Below are 21,864 nucleotides of genomic sequence, written 5' to 3'. Positions count from 1 at the left end.
CCCTTTGAACCTGCTCCGCTATCCAACAAAACCATGGCCGATCTTCTACCTCAACTCCACCTTCCCGCAATTTCCCCATATCCCTTAATTCCCTTATTGTCTATAAATCTATCAACCTCTCTCTTAATTATACTGAATGAATGAACATCCACAAGTCTCTGAGGTAGAGAATTCCAAAGTTTCACAACCCTCTGAGTGAAGAAATTTCACCGCATCTCAGTCCTAAATGATCGTCCCCTTATCCTGAGACTGTGACCCCCCCGTGTTCTGGATTCCCCAGCCAGGGGAAACATTTTCTCAGCATCTACCCTGTCAAACCCCATAAGAATTTTATGTTTCATTCAATCTCCTCTCATTTTTCAAAACTCAAGCGAATATAGGCCCAGTCTATTCAATCTCTCCCCATACGACAATCCCTTCATCCCAGGATAGACAGTCCTCCAACTCTGGTGTTACTAAAGACAGGTTCACCATTTAGAGGTAACAGTGGCATGTATGACGATTTCAGCAGCAGATAAGCTGAGGCAGAGACAGAGTTGGGTGATGTTACAGAGGTGAAAACAAGTGGTCTTTTAGTGATGGTGTGGATATGTGGTCAGAAGCTCAGCTCAGGGTCAAATACGACACCAAGGTTGCAACCGATCTGGTTCAGACTCAGACAGCTGCCAGAGAGAGGGATGGAGTCAGTGACTCGGGAACAGAGTTTGTGGCAGGGACTGAAGACAATAGTTTTGGTCTTTCCAATATGTAGTTGGAGGAAATGACTGCTCGTCTAGTACTGTCTGTCAGACTAGCAATCTGTCAACTTAGAGACTGGGGAGGTCAAGAGAGGTGGTGGGGAGGTAGACCTGGGTGTTAGCAGTGGAACCTGATGCTGTGCTTTCCGATGATGTCCCCAAGGGGCAGCATGTAGATGAGAAATAGATGGGGGCAAAGGATAGATCCTTGGGGGACACCTGGAGTGGGAATGGAAAGTGCAGTCATTGCACTGGCAGTGTCTAGATAATGTGGCCAAGATCTAGAGTGGGGCTTAAACACACGACCTTCTGATGAAGGGTCACTGACCTGAAACGTTAACTCTGCTTCTCTCTCCACAGATGCTGCCAGACCTGCTGAGTATTTCCAGCATTTCTTGTTTTTTCACTTCTGAGTTGGGAGCCTTTCACAATTGCAGTTAATTCAGGAACAGCAATCTGACAAAACGTTTGGGCCATGGAAGATAACGGGTTAAAAGTGAACACGACCCATGCTGACTGGGAAGGCGGGGGAGGGTTATTTGATTAAGGTGGGGATAACTCCCCAAAGTCCTCGGATTCAGCCCTGAGCTTGACTCATCCCCTATCTTCCTAAACAATGTCAACCCCACCCCCGCCTCTCTCCCCTTTGAAAATGGGGGGGTGGGGGGGGTGGATCTGTAGTCTCCATTAGACAGATCTGTCTGCCTGCTGCCAAGGGATTTTGCAAATTTAACGCGGCGCTTCTAATTTCTGATTTCCCCCTGTTAAATCCTTACTTACGGTCAATGCATGTTCAGGGGGCTGGGGATACAGGAAGACAGAAAGCCTCGTCTCCTGGTCAGTTTCACTGCTGTAATGTGACTTGCCCCCGCTACCGACTCCGCTGGAAATGCAGAATGATGCAGTTGTAGTACAAAGAGATGATGGATGTTTCATGCGCATGTACACTGGCTTCTCAATCCTTTCTGCAGCTATGGGCTATGGGTAAATCCCTTCCTCTATCGTCTCTTAAAATGGATCTTCCTGGGTAATTCTACTTTGAAAGTTCACACTTGCAGCTTAGGAGATGCTCTTGTGGCCCCCAAAGGCAGCTTCACAAGCGATGGTGAGCATGCTCACTGTTGTTCAGGCAGCAACCAAATCGCGCACAGCAAGCTCCCACAAATAGCACTGGGTCTAAAATGGAAAAAAAAAACTTGCATTTGTATGGCGCCTTTCACCACCACACCATGTCCTAAATCACTTTATAGCCAATTAAATACTTCTGAAGTTCAGTCACTGTTGTAGGAAATGCAGCAGCTAATTGCACACAGCGAACGACAATGTGATGATATTTTTGTGATGTTGATTGAGCGATAAATATTGCCCAGGACACCAGGGGGAACTCCCCTGCTCTTCTTCAAAATAGTACCATGGGATCTTTTACATCCACCTGAGGGGGCAGACGGGGCCTCAGTTTAATTTCTTGTCTGAAAGATTGCACCTCTGACAGTGCAGCACTCCCTCAGTGCGGCACTGGAGTATCGGCCTTAATTTATGTCAAGTCTCTGCAGTGGGACTTGAACCCACAACGTCCTGGCTGAAAGGCGAGTAGTTAATCTAGTATTTTTTGGTGGTGTGGATTGAAGGATTAAATAATAACCCAGGAGAACTGATTCAAAAGATAGCATTTCTGACAGTACAGCACTCCCTCAGCGCTGCACTGAAAATGTCAGTCTAAATTGTGTGCTCAAGTCTCTGGAATTGGACCATGACCAGCCACAAAGGTGCAAATTCTCCCAAACAACACAAAATATAAATATTAAATAAATAAGTAAATACATTTTTTATATTCTTTCTTGGGATGTGGGCGTCGCTGGCAAGGCCAGCATTTGTTGCCCGTCCCTAACTGCTCTTGAACTGAATGGTTTGCTAGGCCATTTCAGAGGGCAGTTAAGAGTTAACCACATTGCAGTGTGTCTGGAATCACATGTAGGCCAGACCAGGTAAGGACGGCAGATTTCCTTCTCTAAAGGACATTAGTGAAAAATGGAGCAGAATGCATTGACAATAGAAAGGTTACAAATATCAGAGGTTGTCAGAAATAGAGAATTTTACTTATGAGGAAAGATTGGATAGGCTAGGGTGGTTTTCTTTGGAACAAAGGTGACTGAGGGGAGATTGAGGTGTATAAAATTATAAATAAAAACCGAAAATGCTGGAAATACTCAGTTCTGAAGAAAGGTCACAGACCTGAAACATTAACTCTGCTTCTCTCTCCACAGATGCTGTCAGACTGCTGAGTATTTCCAGCACTTTCGGTTTTTCTTGCAGATTTCCAGCATCCGCAATATTTATTTTTTATTTTAGTGTATAAATTATGATGGGCCTAGATCGAGTGGATAGTGTTACAATCAAGGCGGGAAGAGTGCACTGTTAATTCAGTCCCGCTTCTCCACGGGTCACAGCACACTAATAAATTTTCCCACCTACCGAAAAACAGCCAATTACATACTCTATTTGTCCCCAGAATAAAGCACACCAACCAGGTTTCTTTAATCAACAACAAAATTATCCGTTTATTGTAAAACCAAATCTTAACCAATATTGAAGTAAATCTATATACGAATTGAGATATTAAAGTTCCTTATTTCCCTAGCCCTCATGCACACACACATAACATCCAAAGAAAAAACGGTTAACTGGAAAACAAAACAGGATTTTGGTCTCATAGGTAAAAAAAAAATCTTTTACTGAAAAGAATTAGAAGGAGGTCTTTTGGTTTGGCGAGGTGTCCCAAAATTTTCTGTGTTTCTATGAAAGATTGAATAACCTGGGGCTATTTTTTCTAGTAACGAGATGACTGAGAAATGATCTGATGAAGGTCTTTAAAATTGTGGGGTAGATGCAGAGTATATGTTTCCACTGGGGTAAGTCCAAAACCAGAGGCTCAGAGCTAGAATCTGATCCAGCATATTACGTAGAATTACACAGAATTAACATTGATTGTACAGCACAGAAACAGGCTATTCTGCATAACTGGTCCATGCTAGTGTTTATGCTTCACACGAGCCTTCTCCCACCCTACTTCATCTCACCCTATCAGCATATCCTTCTATTTCATTCTCCCCCATGTGTTTATCCAGTTTCCCCTTAGATATATATCTGCTATTTGCCTCAGCCACACCCTGAAGTAGTGAGTTTCACATTCTCACCACTCTCTGGGTAAAGAAGTTTCTCCTGAATTCCTTATTGAATTTATTCATGACTATCTTATAGTTTGGTCCAGTCTGCCATTTGAAGTATGAAAGACTAGAAAATTAATTCATTAATTATTATCACCACAATCTGCCGTAATGCAGGACAAGTCCAACCTGCACCAGGGCAGGTCTCAGACAACTTTCAGGCTATTTCCTTTTTGTGAAAAAGGCTGCGATGAAATTTCTTCCTGTGGCAGAAATATCAAGCAGCAACACTGAGATATTGTGAAATAACCGTATGTGTTCTCTCTGCTTCCTATTTTATAACAGAGGCAGCATTTCACGCGCGGAGAAAGAAGGTTAAACATTTAAGCACGTTCCCTGACTGCACAGGTACTGGAATTTTAAGCTATATCATATTATAGCAACGTTAAATAAAGAGGATTGGGAGGAGGCTCATGTGGAGCATAGACCATTTGGGCTTATTTATGTGCTGTAGACTTAATGTGATGTTAATGTAACATTAGAGCCTCTGACTGAGTTGCTTGATGCATTTTCTATAGTTAATACAAAGAAGAATACAAGATCAAATTGCTGCCTTAAATCAAAATTGAGGTATTTCTCTAAAGTGGCTCAGATTTTGCTGGAAAAATAAGTGAGTTTAATGGCACTCATTGTTATGAATGTGTAAATTGTTCAGCAATATGTAAAGAGGAAGAGAAATGCTGTGAGCTGCAAATTAGCACAAGTTGCTGGACAATTTGTGCTGCTCCACTGTTAACTCAAGAAAAATGAGAATTCAGCCCCCAACTTCCCTGTGAGGTTCATGGAGGTGCAGCTTTTGCACGATAATTGTTGATTAAACTCACTGCAGGAAGTTAGGGCTGTACTTTATGACATAAGAATTTTTTTAATGAGGAGCTCATGTTCCTCTCTGACCCAGAAAGGGAATGGTTGAATCGAGTCTTATTTCTACAGCTAGCAAATTATTGTCACAGATTTTTTAAATGTCAAATTTGTAAGTTTTTTTTTTCTATTTTTCCTTCTGTCTCTTTTTTTCCTCGCTCAGTCTAATCTTTCTTTTCCTCTCTATATTTCTCTTTCTGTACCTGATTTGACTAATTCACCCCTTTAGTCACAAGGGTATGAGGACAAAGTTGGCTAAAGTGAGCTGGGAAAATATGATAGGACAGTAGAGAAGCAGTGGTAGACTTTCAAGGAGATTCCATAACTCTCAGCAAAGATACATTCCAGTGAGAGAGAAAGACTATAAGAAGGATGGCTAAGGAAGTTAAGGATAGTATCAAATCGAAAGAAAAAGTATACAATTCTGCAAAGATTAGTGGTAGGTCAGAAGATTGGAAAGATTTTACAAACCAGTAAAGAATGTCTAAAAAAAAAGGAGGGAGAAATTATAGTATGAGAGAAAGCTAGCTAGAAATATAAAAACAGATAGTAAGAATTTCTAAAAGTATTTAAAAAGGAAGAGAGTAACTAAAGTGACCATTGGTCCCTTAGAGGGTGAGACTGGGGAATTAATAATGGGAAATAAGGAAATGACGAAAGCATCAAACAGGTATTTTGTGTCTTCACAGCAGAAGACACAAAAAACATCCCAAGAATACTTGAAAATCAAGAGATAAAAGGGAGGGAGGAACTTAAAATAATCATGATCACTAGGGAAAAGGTGCTGGGAAAATTATTAGAACTAAAGGCTGGCAAGTCCTCTGGACCTGATGGCCTGCATCCTAGGGTCTTAAACGTGGCTGCAGAGATTGTAGATGCATTGGTGTGATCTTCCAAAATTCCCTAGATTCTGGAAAGGTTCCAGTGGATTGGAAAATCGCAAATGTAACACATCTATTCAAGAAAGGAGATAGACAGAAAGCAAGAAACTATATTACAGTTAGCCTAACATCTAACATAGGGAAAATGCTAGAATTCATTATTAAGGAGGTAATAGCAGGACATTTAGAAAATCATAATGCAATCAGACAGAGTCAACATGGTTTTGTGAAAGGGAAGTCATGATTAAGCAATTTATTTGAGTTCTTTGAGGAAGCAGTAGCACAGTGGCACAATGGTTAGCACTGCAGCCTCACAGCTCCAGTGACCCAGGTTCAGTTCTGGGTACTGCCTGTGCGGAGTTTGCAAGTTCTCCCTGTGACCGCGTGGGTTTCTGCCAGGTGCTCTGGTTTCCTCCCACAGCCAAAGGCTTGCAAGTTGATAGGTAAATTGACCATTGTAAATTGCCCCTAGTGTAGGTAGGAGAATGAAGTGGATGTGGTAGGGAATATGGGATTAATGTAGGATTAGTATAAATGGATGGTTGTTGGTTGGCACAGACTTGGTGGGCTGAAGGGCCTGTTTCAGTGCTGTATCTCTTAAAAAAAACGTAACAAGCAAGGTGGACAAAGGGGAACCTGTAAATGTGGTGTACCTGGATTTCCAAAAAACATTTAATAAGGTTCAACATCAAAGGTTACTATACAAAATAAGAGCTCATGGTGTAGGGGGTAACATATTAGCATGGATAGAGGATTGGTTAGCTAACAGGAAGCAGAGAGTAGGGATAAATGGATCATTTTTCGGTTGGCAAGCTGTAACTAGTGGAGTGCCACAGGGATCAGTGCTGGGGACCTTTCCAGAATCTAGGGATTTTTGGAAGATCACACCAATGCATCTACAATCTCTACAGCCACTTTTAAGACCCTAGAATGCAAGCCATCAGTGCTGGGGCCTTCACTATGTACAATCTATATCAATGACTTGGATGAAGCACTGAATGTATAGTAGATGACGCAAAGATAGGTGGGAAAGTAAGCTGTCAAGAGGACATAAAGAGTCTACAAAGGGATTTAGACAGGTTAAGTGAATGGGCAAAAATTTGGCAGGTGGAGTATAATGTGGGAAAATATGTACTTATCCACTTTGGCAGGAAGAATAGAAAAGCAGTTTATTATTTGAATGGAGAGAGACTGCAGACCTCTACGGTACAGAGGGGTCTGAGTGTCCTGGTACACGAATCACAAAAAATTAGTATGCAGGTACAGCAAGTGATTAGGAAGGCAAATGGAATGTTGGTTGTTTATTGCAAGGGGAATCAAGTATAAGAGTAGGGAAGTGTTGCTCCAACTGTACAGGACCTTAGTTAGACTGCACGTGGAGCACTGTGTACAGTTTTAGTCTCCTTACTGAAGAAAGGATATAATAGCATTAGAAGCAGTTCAAAGAAGGTTCACTCGATTCCTGGGTTAAAGGGGTTGTCTTATGAAGAAAGGTTGAGCAGGTTTGTCCTATACCCATTGGTGTATAGAAGAATGAGAGGTGATCTTATTGAAAGATACAAGATCCTGACGGGACTTGACAGGGTGAATGCTGGGAGGATGTTTCCCTTGTGGGGGGGGGGTCTAGAACTAGGAGACACAGTGTAAAAATTAGGGATCTTCCATTTAAGACTGAAATGAGAAGAAATTTTTTCTCTGATGGTCATTAGTCTGTGGAATTCACTTCCCCAGAGACCAGTGGAGACTGGATCATTGAATATATTCAAGGCTGTTTGATAGATTTTTGATCGACAAGAGAGTCAAGGGTTATGGGAGGGCAGGCAGGAAAGTGGAATTGAGGCCACAATCAAATCAGCCATGATCTTATTCAATGGCGAAGCAGGCTCGAGGGGCCGAATGGCCTACTTCTGCTCCTAATTCTTGTGTTCTCCTTCTCCTTCATTCCTGTGTTTCTTTCTCCATCCTCAAATCTCACTGGTTAAGGAGATAGGCTGTTGGTCCCATCATTAGCCTCACCACTCTGTTGGCAGGTTGCATTTCCAGCAATCTGCAGGGCTGAACGATGAGGGGAAAAATCTAACAGGACATAGAGTCATTACAGGAGGCCCATTCAGCCCAACAAGTTCATGCCAGCATGCTGCAAGATTGCCCACAAGATCTAAAATGTGGAATTAATTTATCTTTGGCACAGTATTTACTGTGCCACTTGAGAACCCAGATTATTGACTTTCATTTTTTTAACCTGACAATGTAGTCCCTGCTTTCACATTCATCTTTTCCAAATTTAAAGAAAAATTGCAAACCTAAACTAAGAGCATAGTGCAGGACTGGGATAGGAGAGAAAATAAATCAGCAAGTAGCAGATGACCACAAGCTGGATATGCCTATCACTGGCAAGGCCAGCATTTATTGCCCATTCCTAATTGCCCTTGAGAAGGCATAGAGGGCAATAGGTTTGTCCTCCATCACTGGATTCTCCCAGGTGCAGGACATCATCGTTTACACAGATGTGGCTAACGAAGCACCGACTGAGCAGCCAGTGAGATTCATCAACAGGACGGGCTTTCACTCCCTCGATGTTCACCTGGTCTATGACCACAACAAGAGCTTCCTGCATGTGTATGTTCGCTTTCCTGACAGCTGCCATGACTCCTTCATCCTCTGCCAGTCCAAGCTGCTGCAGCTCTTCACTCGAATACCCAAACTACAGGGATGGATTCTAGGGGACAAGGGATATTCCTTGAAGAGATGGCTACTGACCCCTTTGCATGAGCCTGAGACAGAAGCATAGAGGTGATACAAGCGAAGCCATCTGCTCACTAGAACAACCATTGAGCAGGCCATTGAGCTTCTCATGATGCGGCCTTAGTGCCTGCACTGGTCGGGTTGCGCCCTGCAGTGCTCTCCTGCAAGGGTCTCGCTCATTGTGGTGGTCTGCTGCACTCTTCATAACATGGCCCTCCAGAGAGGTGTGGACCTTGAAGAGGGTTTAGTGCTGAATGGACACAACTCATCGGAGCAAGAGGAGGAGGATGAGGGGGAAGATGCAGAACACCGAGGTGCCCCGGCTGCACAGGAAGGTGGATGAGTCTGAAGTGGGACTCGAGGTTCTCGTCAGGATGCCATCAACGTCAGGGATCATCGGAATCAGATCCATTTCAGCTAATCCCTTCCAACCCAGGAGGAATGGCATGGTATGAAAGTCACCCTGAACTGCCTGTGAGAACATTTCCATTAGAGACGCAGCCTGGAATTGCTCAACTCTTACTATCAATGCAGGATGCACATCTGCCCAGGGGTCTCACTGACACCATTCATAGATCCTTGCTCACCTGCACCACACCATCCCTGTTTTCTTGTCCTGCCATTAATTAAAGGAAGTTCACATGTCTGGCTTCATGTGTCAATATTTACATAGTGCTCAAAAAGACAAAAAGTGCACAGTTACACGTGATAGACACCCCAGTGACCCAGTCAGTGTTCTGCCCAATGTGATGGACTCTGCTCTCAGCCACTGCAATGGGATGCTCCCCTTGTTGCATCGGATGAGGTGGAGGCAGCCTTGACTTGCGGCTGAGATGCACGTGGTGGTCGTCGTAGAGGCGTCAGTGGGGGCCACTCCCAGAGACTGCTCCATTGCCATCATTGCAGGCGCAGCCTCCATCACTGGGCCCTGCTGCACTCAGTCCCTCTGTCAGAGGGGCCAAGGAGGCTGCTGATGATGATAGAGCCCCATGAGGGGTGACACCCTCATCCTCCTTGGTGACAGTCTGAACCCTTGGCTGGATGTTTCTGGAGGGGACCACTAGCTGGGGCATAAGTAGCATCCCCTCGGTGCAGTGGTTAGCACCGCAGCCTCACAGCTCCAGGGACCCGGGTTCGATTCCGGGTACTGCCTGTGTGGAGTTTGCAAGTTCTCCCTGTGTCTGCGTGGGTTTTCTCCGGGTGCTCCGGTTTCCTCCCACAAGCCAAAAGACTTGCAGGTTGATAGGTAAATTGGCCATTATAAATTGTCACTAGTATAGGTAGGTGGTAGGGAAATATAGGGACGGGTGGGGATGTTTGGTAGGAATATGGGATTAGTGTAGGATTAGTATAAATGGGTGGTTGATGTTCGGCACAGACTCGGTGGGCCGAAGGGCCTGTTTCAGTGCTGTATCCCTAATTTAATCTAATCTCTCCACCATCAGCACCACAGACCGCTCCAGGCTATGTAGTGTGACATGCATCCTGTGTACGTCAGTGTGCAGTTCCTGCATGCACTCCAAGTACTGCCACAGACGACTCTGCATGTGGTTGACCACTCTCTCAATGGAGGAGCTCATGTGCTCAAAGCCCTGAGTGATGGTGGCACATACAAGCTTCCTCCATTCTCAACCCATGACCGTGCACTGCCTCAGGGAACTCTAACATGTGGGAGTACATCTGTTGCTGCTGTTCTACGCAGAACTTCCTTTCCTGTGACTCCCGAGGCCCAGAATCTATGCCCAGCTGAGCAGAGTTTTGTCTGTCCTCCCTCCTCCGAGAGGGACTGCCCACAGCTGCCTCTGTATCTGTCACCTCCTCCTGCTCACTTGTGACTTGCATTTCACGCAGTGCCACCCTATCGAACTGCATGTGAGGCCCCACCGAGGTGACTGTACCTGCACTGATGGAAGGTGCGGTTGGAAGTTGTGATGGTGTTTGGTCTGAGCTCTGCTTTTGCTGCTCTTGGCCCAGTGATGGTGAGGGAGTTGGTCTGATTGCCTTGACCTCTGCACCTGTGGGAGACACAAGAAAAGATCGTGAGAACCAGCTTTGGAGAGCAGCAGCCTCTGCAGTGCTGAGCCTTCCCAGTGCAGCTTTGGGACACTGTCAGACAGGCTGGAATTCAATACACCCCCTTAATGTAAGCATTGCCATCTCTATTCACCATCTCCACCAGGGATGCCCATCTTGCCTTCCCCAACTTGCTCAATGACCCTGGCGATCTCCAGGGCTCTCTATTCCATTGTGGTGATGATGTGCAGGAAGGGAATCCCTCCTCCCGCCTGGGCTCTCTCACGAACATTATGTGCCTATTTCTCCTGCATGAACAAAAAACAGAGAGATAAGGCACTGCTTCCCTCTGTGGCCAATGCTAACAGATCATATACATTGGACGTGCATATATCAGTGCTGGCAGATTCTCAGCAGCACTGTGACTGAGCCTTGCTGAGGGGTCAGTAAGTACCCTGGAAACACACTCCTCCCATGTTCAGGACCAACATGTACCCTCAGGCTCCTCAGCTGGTGTGTTTGCTGAAGGGTGAAAACCCAGAGGCCTATCCTGAGGGTTCGACATTGCACATATCTTGCCAGACCAAATAAGGTGATTGAACCTTTTCCTGCAGTGGGCACAGTCCTACAGACTACGCTCTGTCTGCTAACTGCCTCGGTGACTTCGATCCACCCCTGCTTGGTTTGTGTGGGTGGCCTCCTCCTGCCACTCTCCAGAAAGCGAGCCTCCCTCTTCTCCCTCACAGCCTCAAGGAGGACCTCCAGGGCAGTATCGGCAAAACGAGGGGCAAACCTGCCCCAGGTTCCAGGTGGCTGCCTGTCCTGTTCTATTTCAGCAAATAGATCTGTGAGGCAGCAACCATTACATTGGCAGCTTTAAATCAGCCCCACTTTCTTTCAGACCACCACTCAATTCCTGCACCCGCGACTGCTAATTGGACACCCTTCAACCAATTAGCAGCTCACCCCGTGAAAATCAGGGCCTGTGACTGCTTCCCCCCAGATGTCTGTTTCCTACCCCCAGAAGGAAAATCCTGCCCCCTATTGTGCTATTTGAAGAAGAGCAGGGGAGTTCTGCTGGCCAATATTTATCCCTCAATCAACATCACTAAAAACAGATTACCTGCTCAGTATTATATTGTTGTTTGTGGGAGCTGCATTGTTTGCTACATTACAACAGTGACTACACTTGAAAAGTACTTCATTGTCTGTTACTGTCCTGAGGTCGTGGAAGGTGCTATGTAAATGCAAGTCTTTCATTCTTCGAAAGAGAAACAGAAAAAGAAAGCTGAAAACTGAAGAAGGAAACAAGAGGGGCAGAGAGATTGTAAGAGAATAGATTAGTGGGTAACATAAAAGGGAATCCAAAAGTCTTTTATCAATACATAAAGTGGAAAAGGAAGGGTGGGGCCCGCTAAAGATCAGGAAAGGAGATCTTGCGGAACCAGAGGGCATGGCTGAGCTACTGAATGAGTACTTTGCACCTGAGTCCACTGTTTGGTATGCTGCCACCTTAATATACCTGGTTAGTCTAGCTCACAGAGATTCCTGAGTCTTGGGTGCTTAGGATATTAACCTTTATTGCATTATAACTATGTACAACCTCATACTCATTTGTGTGACTCCTCTGAGGCCATGCTGCATCTCTCTTCAAGTCTCTCTCACATGTGATCCCTTACATCATCATGGTAGGAGGTATTCTTTACAACTTTCTCAACATTAACCCTTTCAGTCCTTTATACTATAGATGCTACCAATCACAGTAAAGGAGGAGGTAGTAGAAACATTGGATAGGAAAAAAACAAAGAGGAGGTACTTAAAATGTTGGCAGCACTCAAAGTCGAAACGTCACCAGGTCAGGATGGGATGTATCCTGGGTTGCTGAGGGAAGTAAGAGTGAAAATTGGGGAGGCTCTGGCTACAATGTTCCAGTCCTATGTAAATATGGGAGTGGTGCCAGAGGCTGGAGGGTGCAAATGTTACAGCCCTGTTCAAAAAAGTGGGGAGGGATAAACCCAGTAACTACAGGCCAGTTAGCCTAATGTGGTTGGTGGGAAAACCGCTGGAGACATTAATCCAGGACAAAATTAATTCTCACTTAGAAAAGTATGGGTTAATAAATGAAGGCCAGCATGGATAAGTTAAAGGCAAATCATGTTTCACTAACTTGACTGAGTTCTTTGATGAAGTAACAGAGAGGGTTGATGAGGGTAGTGTGGTTGATGTTGTGTATGTGGGCTTTCAAAAGGCATTTGATGAGGTACCAAATAATAGATTTGTTAGCAAGATTAAGGCCGTAGTATTAAAAGGACAGTGGCTGTGTGAACATGAAATTGGCTCACGGATAAATAGCAGAAAGTTGTTTTTCAGACTGGAGGGAAATGTGCAGTGCTGTCCACCAGAGGTCTGTGTTGAAATCACTGCTGTTTTTGATATGTATTAATAATCTCGATTTGGGTATACAGGGTACAAATTCATAGTTTGCAGATGACATAAAACCCAGAAATCTATTAAACAGTGAGGATGATGATAATGATTTTGCGATTGGAAGCCTGTGATCAGTGGTGTACCTGCAGCGATCGGTGCTGGGACCCTTGCTGTTTGTAGTGTACATTAATAATTTAGACATGAATATAGGAGGTATGATCAGTAAGTTCGCAGATGACACGAAAATTGGTGGTGACGTAAATAGTGAGGAGGAAAGCCTTAGATTACAAGATGATATAGATGGGCTGGTAAGATGGGCAGAGCAGTGGCAAATGGAATTTAATCCTGAGAAGTGTGAAGTGATGCATTTTGGGAGGACTAACAAGGCAAGGGAATATACAATGGATGGTAGGACCCTCGGAAGTACAGAGGGTCAGAGAGACCTTGGTGTACTTGTCCATAGATCACTGAAGGCAGCAGCACAGGTGGTTAGGAAGTCATATGGGATAGTTGCCTTTATTAGCCGAGGCATAGAATATAAGAGCAGGGAGGTTATGATGGAGCTGTATAAAACGCTAGTTAGGCCACAGCTGGAGTACTGTGTACAGTTCTGGTCACCCGACTATAGGAAGGATGTGATTGCACTGGAGAGGGTGCAGAGGAGATTCACCAGGATGTTGCCCGGGCTTGAGCATTTCAGCTATGAAGAGAGACTGGATAGGCTGGGGTTGTTTTCCTTCGGGCAGAGAAGGCTGAGCGAGGACCTGATTGAAGTATACAAAATTATGAGCGGCATCGGAGTGGAGTTTGCAAGTTCTCCCTGTGATCGCGTGGGTTTTTGCCGGGTGCTCCGGTTTTCTCCCACAGCCAAAGACTTGCAGGTTGATAGGTAAATTGGTCATTGTAAATTGCCCCTAGTGGAGGATGGTGGTAGGAGAATGGAGGGGATGTGATAGGGAATATGGGATTAATGTAGGATTAGTATAAATGAGTGGTTGTTGGTCGGCACAGACTCAATGGGCCGAAGGGCCTGTTTCAGTGCTGTATCTCTCTATGACTCTATGGCTCTCTATGACTCTATTGATAGGATAGATAGGAAGAAACTTTTTCCCTTAGCAGAGCTGTCAATAATCAGGGGCATAGATTTAAGGGAAGAGGCAGGAGGTTCAGAGGGGATTTGAGGGAAAAAAATTTCACCCGGAGGGTGGTTGGAATCTGGAATGCACTGCCTGAAGGGGTGTTAGAGGCAGGAACCCTCACAACATTTATGAAGTATTTAGATGAGCACTTGAAATGCCATAGAATACAAGGCTATGGGCCAAGTGCTGGAAAATTGGATTAGAATAGATAGGTGCTTGATGGCTGGCACGGACATGATGGGCTGAAGGGCCTGTTTCTGTGCTGCATAACTCTATAACTCTAACAGACTTCAGGAGGTCATAGACAGATGGATGAAAAGGGCAGACATACGACGGATGAAGGTTAACACACAGAAGTGTGAAGTGATACATTTTGGTAAGGAGAATGAGGAGAGGCAATAAAAACTAAATGGTACAATTATAAAGGGCTGCAGGAACATAGAGGCATATGTATACAAGTCTTTGAAGGTGGCGGGACAAGTTGAGAAGGTTGTTAGGCATATGGGAACCTTGATTTTATAAACAGAGGCGTAGAGTACAGAGCGAGGAAGTTACGCTAAACCTTCGTAAAACATTAGGTAGGCCTAGTTGGAGTACTGTGTTCAGTTCTGGGCACCGCATATTAGGAAGTATGTCAAGGCCGTGGAGAGGGTGCAGAGGAGATTTACTAGAATAGGCCCAGGGATGAAATACTTCAGTAATATAGAGAAATTGGGCTTGTTCTCTTTTGGCCAGAGAAGGTTAAAGGGAGATTTGATAGATGTGATAGATATATAACTATCTGCTGACTCAACATCATCCATTTTACATTATTACAAAGAAGGTAACATCCACCCCAATGTCAATTAACTCCTTCAGAAAAAGCACTGGATAATCATACTGATATTGGCCAAGAGAGTGTGGGAAAATGGCGCACTAACACGGAACACAAAAGACCGAGTGTATCAAGCCTGTGTCCTCAGTACCTTGCTCTACGGCAGCGAGGCCTGGACAACGTATTTCAGCCAAGAGCGATGTCTCAATTCATTCCATCTTCGCTGCCTCCGGAGAATCCTTGGCATCAGGTGGCAGGATCGTATCTCCAACACAGAAGTCCTCGAGGCGGCCAACATCCCCAGCTTATACACACTACTGAGTCAGCGGCGCTTGAGATGTCTTGGCCATGTGAACCGCATGGAAGATGGCAGGATCCCCAAAGACACATTGTACAGTGAACTCGCCACAGGTATCAGACCCACCGGCCGTCCATGTCTCCGCTTTAAAGACGTCTGCAAACGCGACATGAAGTCCTGTGACATTGATCACAAGTCGTGGGAGTCAGTTGCCAGCGATCGCCAGAGCTGGCGGGCAGCCATAAAGGCGGGGCTAAAGTGTGGCGCGTCGAAGAGACTTAGCAGTTGGCAGGAAAAAAGACAGAAGCGCAAGGGGAGAGCCAACTGTGTAACAGCCCCGACAACCAATTTTATCTGCAGCGCCTGTGGAAGAGTCTGTCACTCTAGTATTGGCCTTTATAGCCACTCCAGGCGCTGCTCCACAAACCACTGACCAACTCCAGGCACTTACACATTGTCTCTCGAGACAAGGAGGTCAAAGAAGAAGAAGAGAAGATTGACGGCTATAGGAATATGTATGAGAGACAATATCAGATACTCCATATGACATGAAGACACATTGAAAGATATTCTAGGACACTACTTGATTTCTTTCTTTGGGCCTCCTTATCTCGAGAGACAATGGATACGCGCCTGGAGGTGGTCAGTGGTTTGTGAAGCAGCGCCTGGAGTGGCGATAAAGGCCAGTTCTGGAGTGACAGGCTCTTCCACAGGTGCTGCAGAGAAATTTGTTTGTCGGGGCTGTTGCACAGTTGGCTCTCCCCTTGCGCCTCTGTCTTTTTTCCTGCCAACTACTAAGTCTCTTCGACTCGTCACAATTTAGCCCCGCCTTTATGGCTGCCCGCCAGCTATGCTGGGGAAAATTAACAATAGTTTTCCTCAGGAGTTTAAAACATTTGGTAGAGTCCATGATTGTTTGTATTTCCTTAGGTTTAGACAGTTGATCGAATGGAGGTGCTTAAAGTGATAAATGTCCTACAATGGGATGGGGTAGAGGTGGCGGAGTTTTGAAGCTGAAGCTAGCAGTGGGTACAGCTCGGTAGGCTGGCAAAGAAAGCAGGAGAGCCTGGGGGTGAGGAATTCTTGTATGACGATTTCGGAAACCTGGATTTCATTCAGCTAATCCTCCTCCTGGTGTGTTTTGTATTTACAGGAAGCAGAACAGCTGGCAACAGCCCACAACAGGCTAAACAACCAGAAAAAAGGAAGGCGTTTCAATGGGTATTTGTTGTTAACCAATATATTCTGAGCCTCTGCATTGTATTAAGGAAGACAGGACGTGCATTTGACATCAGTATGGGATGAGCTCAGGGCAACTAGGGAAGGACAAGAAATGTGATCTTGCCTTCACTCTTGATAATTTAAACAAAAAATTGTGCCTTATTGTGTTATTGACTTTGTGCAGAACAGAACCACTTCTGATTGTTGCTGCCCTTGTTTTGTAGGTTGCTACAGCAACCAATTGGCACTCGGTCCTGACCTCACCCAGTATTCACACACATACGCTTTCAATCAGGATCACAAGTCAGCGATCAGGAGTGAGAACTTTTACATCAAACTGCATAAAGTTTACAGCACAGTCACAGACCATTTGGCCCAACTGGTCTGTGCTGGTGTTTATCCTGCACAGGAGCCTCTCTCACCTCTTTTCATCTCACCATATCAGCATATCCTTCTATTCCTTTCTCCCTCATGCAGTTGTGTAGCTTGCTCTTTTGATGATTATAGTTCTGTCCCTCGCTGGCTCTAATTGTGATGTTACCGTTGATGATCTTTCTGAAATTGTTAGCTGTGAAATGCTTTGGAATGGTCTGAGGTGGTGAAAGCTGCTATATAAATGCAAGTTCTTTCTCCTTCCTAAATTAAGAACTCCTGAATTAAGCTGTAGCTGTACAAAGCCATAGTTAGATCACAAGCTGGAGTACTGCATTCAGTTCTGGACAACACACCTTAGGAAGGATATACCCGCCTTGGAGAGAGTGCAGCGTAGATTTGCCAAATGATACCTGGATGTGAAGGGATGTATTCCCTGGAATTTAGAAGGTTAAGCGGTGATTTGATTGAGGTTTTCAAGATGTTAAAGAGAACAAATCAGGTAGGTAGCAAGAAACTATTCCGCTGTTTGGGGAGTTGAGGACTAGGCAGCATACATTGCCCCTCTACATTGCTTTCATTGATCTCACCAAAGCCTTTGACCTCGTCAGCAGACGTGGTCTCTTCAGACTACTAGAAAAGATCGGATGTCCACCAAAGCTACTAAGTATCATCACCTCATTCCATGACAATATGAAAGGCACAATTCAACATGGTGGCTCCTCATCAGAGCCCTTTCCTATCCTGAGTGGTGTGAAACAGGGCTGTGTTCTCGCACCCACACTTTTTGGGATTTTCTTCTCCCTGCTGCTTTCACATGCGTTCAAATCCTCTGAAGAAGGAATTTTCCTCCACACAAGATCAGGGGGCAGGTTGTTCAACCTTGCCCGTCTAAGAGCGAAGTCCAAAGTACGGAAAGTCCTCATCAGAGAACTCCTCTTTGCTGACGATGCTGCTTTAACATCTCACACTGAAGAATGCCTGCAGAGTCTCATCGACAGGTTTGCGTCTGCCTGCAATGAATTTGGCCTAACCATCAGCCTCAAGAAAACGAACATCATGGGGCAGGATGTCAGAAATGCTCCATCCATCAATATTGGCGACCACGCTCTGGAAGTGGTTCAAGAGTTCACCTACCTAGGCTCAACTATCACCAGTAACCTGTCTCTAGATGCAGAAATCAACAAGCGCATGGGTAAGGCTTCCACTGCTATGTTCAGACTGGCCAAGAGAGTGTGGGAAAATGGCGCACTGACACGGAACACAAAAGTCCGAGTGTATCAGGCCTGTGTCCTCAGTACCTTGCTCTACGGCAGCGAGGCCTGGACAACGTATGCCAGCCAAGAGCGACGTCTCAATTCATTCCATCTTCGCTGCCTTCGGAGAATACTTGGCATCAGGTGGCAGGACTATATCTCCAACACAGAAGTCCTTGAAGCGGCCAACATCCCCAGCTTATACACACTACTGAGTCAGCGGCGCTTGAGATGGCTTGGCCATGTGAGCCGCATGGAAGATGGCAGGATCCCCAAAGACACATTGTACAGCGAGCTCGCCACTGGTATCAGACCCACCGGCCGTCCATGTCTCCGTTATAAAGACGTCTGCAAACGCGACATGAAATCGTGTGACATTGATCACAAGTCGTGGGAGTCAGTTGCCAGCATTCGCCAGAGCTGGCGGGCAGCCATAAAGACAGGGCTAAATTGTGGCGAGTCGAAGAGACTTAGTAGTTGGCAGGAAAAAAGACAGAGGCGCAAGGGGAGAGCCAACTGTGCAACAGCCCCAACAAACAAATTTCTCTGCAGCACCTGTGGAAGAGCCTGTTACTCCAGAATTGGCCTTTATAGCCACTCCAGGCGCTGCTTCACAAACCACTGACCACCTCCAGGCGCGTATCCATTGTCTCTCGAGATAAGGAGGCCCAAAAGAAAGCGGTGATTTGATTGAGGTTTTCAAGATGTTAAAGAGAACAAATCAGGTAGGTAGCAAGAAACTATTCCGCTGTTTGGGGAGTTGAGGACTAGGCAGCATAGTCTAAAAATTAGAGCCAGAACTTTCGGGAGTGAAATTAGGAAACACTTCTACACACAAAGGGTGATAGAAATCTGGAACTCTCTTGTGCAAATGGCAATTGATGCTAGATCAATTATTAATTTTAAATCTGAGATTTATAGATTCCTGTTATCCAATGGCATTAAAGAATCTTGGACAAAAGCGGGTATATGGAGTTAGGTTACAGATCAGTCATGATCTCATTGAATGGGGGAACAGACTCGAGGGGCTGAATAGCCTCCTCCTGTTCCTAGGTTCCTATATTCAGTGGAGCAGAGAAGACAAGAAGATTTCATAGAATTTTTTTTAATTATGAAGAGTTTTGACAGACTGAATAAGGAAAGATGATTTGCTCTTGTTGAAGAGATGTGGAAAAAGGTTATTAATTTAAACTTGTCACCCAGAAATTGAATAGAGAAGTTAGGAAACACTTCTTTACATGGAGAAGGTTGTTGAAGCTTGAATTGCTTTACTATAGAGAATCCTTAAGGAAGAAACTTTTGCATCCCCTTAGGGAAAGTTAGACCATTATTTGAAGCAGAGGACATGATGGGGAGAGAGCAGGAGAGTTTTGGATTGCTCTAGTAAAGAGACAGCATAGAAATGATGGGCCGAATGACCTCCTTCTGTGCTGTAAACTTCTATGATTCGATTAACTTTATGCCCAAAAATTCCCTACACATTTTGTTACAAATGAAAGATGGTAGTTAGCAAGTGATTAACATTCTCACCAATTCTTTTTCTGTTGCAGGTAGTAGGACATCAAAAAAAGAGCCAAAGCCAACAACAACAACCCAAGCTACAACAACCCAAGCTACAACAACCCAAGTTACAACAACCCTAGCAACAACAACAACAACAACAACAACAATCCAAGCTACAACAGCAGTTCAAAAAGGTAGATTTCCCTCCATGGTTAAATTCAATTGAGAATTGGGAGTAGATTTTCCCTGGTTCAACTCAAAGGCTGTGCTTCATTAACTGGCTGCCTGGCAGAACACCAGTGCAGCAAGGTAGTCTCCATCTCCAGGCCTCTTAATCCAGGCCTCTGATTCCAGGCCTCCAGTGCTAGGCCTCCAACTCCAGGCCTCCAACTGCAGGCCTCTGACTGCAGGCCTCTGACTCCAGGCCTCTGACTCCAGGCCTCTGTTTCTAGGCCTCCGACTCCAGACTTTCCAACTCTAGACTTCTGACTCCGGCCTCTGGCTGTAGGCTTCTGACTGCATGCAGACCTCGGATTCCAGGCCTCTGACTCCAGGCTTCTGATTCCAGGCCTCCGACTGTAGGCCTGTGACTGTAGGCTTCCAACACCAGGCATCTGACTGCAGGCCTCTGACCCCTGCCCATAGCAATATCAGAGCAGTCCTAGCCAGCCTCTGGATAGTGGGGAGTTCCAATCATGGGCGGGGAGGGAACCAGGTGTTGCAGTGGGCCCAGGTGCTTGGAGGAACACAAGGAAAGGACTCAGATATTTAAATTTACAAAAATAGATTATCTGACTGAAATTGGTGATTTAGACACTTGTTCCTACACTTAGGTTCATGAAAGTAGGGACTCACAAGTTCAGTCATGACTCCTGCCCCGTACCTCTGAGCTTCTAATCTGTTGGACGGAGGTGGGGAAAATTAGACGGGAGATAGTTCAGGCTGTTTTCACACTCCTATTAGCATTGGTGCAGATATGTTTCATTAAGAGGATGTGTCAGCTAACACTCACATGTGTTACTAACTAATTGTAAGTTAGTAATGAGGGGCAGAGAGGGACGGTGGCAAAAAACTGTTCAATATCTAATGGAGTCGTTAAGCCCTTTTAAAATAAACCAATGAATTAAAAACAGAATATGTAACCTATACAAATCATCAGTTAGGCCGCAGTTAGAATCATCATCAATTAAGCTGTGTTCAGCATGTAGCCTTCCTCCTGCCTTTTCCATTTATCTCTTGCCCATGTTGGTTCCTAGGTATGATAGTATGTCATTTCTCCATCTTCTTGGTCTCCCCCTTCTTTTTCCTGTTCTTGGCTGTCACTCCATTAGCCTTTTTGCCCACCTGTTATCATTTCTTCGAGCAACATGTCCAGCCTATCTCCATTTGGCTCTTTTATCGTCTGAATGATGTCCGTAACTCTGGTTTTCTGGTGCTTTTCATTCCACCTGATTTTATCATAAATCAAGCTGTGTGACATTTGCCTTTCCATTGTTCTCTGAGCTGGACACGGTTTTAGTTCTTTAGATTTTGTAGTTGTTCATGATTCCATCCCGTACGTCATGGTCAGTAACACACACTGATCGTACACCCTTCTCCTTAATGCCAGTGGTATTTTCTTATCCAACACAAATGGGTGGTATTTTATGTGTCCCATGGTGTCTCCGACAGTGGAACCAGAAGTTGGCGACAGTTTCGCTTCTGCCCTTTTTGCCGATTCCCACGCAATCACGTATTTAAATTTAAGTACCAGCAGTGGGCACAGGAGACATGTGGCAGGTACGGATTTTCATTGATGGAACCCGCTGTCAATCTGCAAAGCACAGTTAAATGCCACATCTGTAATCACATCTGCAAGCCTGGAGGTTGAGCAGCCTGCCCGGTCTTTCATCTCAGCTAGGATATCTTTTTTTTAACTTGGTTACATCAAGTTTTATTTTCGCTCCTTCATTCTCTTACAATCTCTCCCACCCCAGCACCTACTGCCCTTTATATTTCACTCTTCTCACCATCATCACCCACACCAGCACCGTCATGGCAGCCTGCAGGCAGCGTCCGGACCCACAGTTCAGTGAAGCCTCCCTGCAGGCTCTTCAGCAGGGAAAGGCAGGAGGTCCTCTTCCCAAGCGATGGACTCAAAAGACTCCCACCTGATCAAGGCAGCATGGATGGAGGTGGCGGAGGAGGTCTCAAACTGTGGGGCTTATACATAGGTACTGGATACAGTGTCAGAAATGTATCAATGACTTGCTCAGGTCCTGAGGGTAAGTGATGTTGTCGAAGCTGTACAAGTGTTTTGCACCTTGGCTTGCAAGAGTGTGTTTATGGCAGTGGGCAGTCATGGCATACATTTGAATGCGTGACCAGCCTGGT

General features: G+C 45.2%; 2 protein-coding genes across 2 annotated transcripts in view; one reads left to right on the top strand and one right to left on the bottom strand.

Moving 5' to 3' along the window:
* The window catches only part of LOC137384043 (zinc finger protein ZFP2-like), a 29,377-nt gene extending 27,680 nt beyond the window's left edge, over positions 1–1,697 (bottom strand). The window contains exon 1 of the mRNA XM_068057605.1: positions 1,514–1,697. Within this exon, the coding sequence (XP_067913706.1) occupies positions 1,514–1,679 (166 nt within the window). The 5' untranslated portion in view covers positions 1,680–1,697. The remainder of the gene's footprint in view (positions 1–1,513) is intronic.
* Positions 1,698–1,803: 106 nt separating this feature from the next.
* LOC137384041 (uncharacterized) overlaps positions 1,804–21,864 on the top strand; it is a 38,786-nt gene continuing 18,725 nt past the window's right edge. The window contains exons 1-3 of the mRNA XM_068057604.1: positions 1,804–1,842; positions 4,174–4,309; positions 19,539–19,685. Of these exons, the coding sequence (XP_067913705.1) occupies positions 1,804–1,842; positions 4,174–4,309; positions 19,539–19,685 (322 nt within the window). The remainder of the gene's footprint in view (positions 1,843–4,173; positions 4,310–19,538; positions 19,686–21,864) is intronic.

This window comes from Heterodontus francisci, chromosome 25 (genome assembly GCF_036365525.1).
Source record: "Heterodontus francisci isolate sHetFra1 chromosome 25, sHetFra1.hap1, whole genome shotgun sequence".
Lineage (NCBI taxonomy): Eukaryota > Metazoa > Chordata > Chondrichthyes > Heterodontiformes > Heterodontidae > Heterodontus > Heterodontus francisci.
The sequence above is the reverse complement of the archived record's forward strand: the minus strand, read 5'-3'. Positions and strand labels throughout refer to the sequence as shown.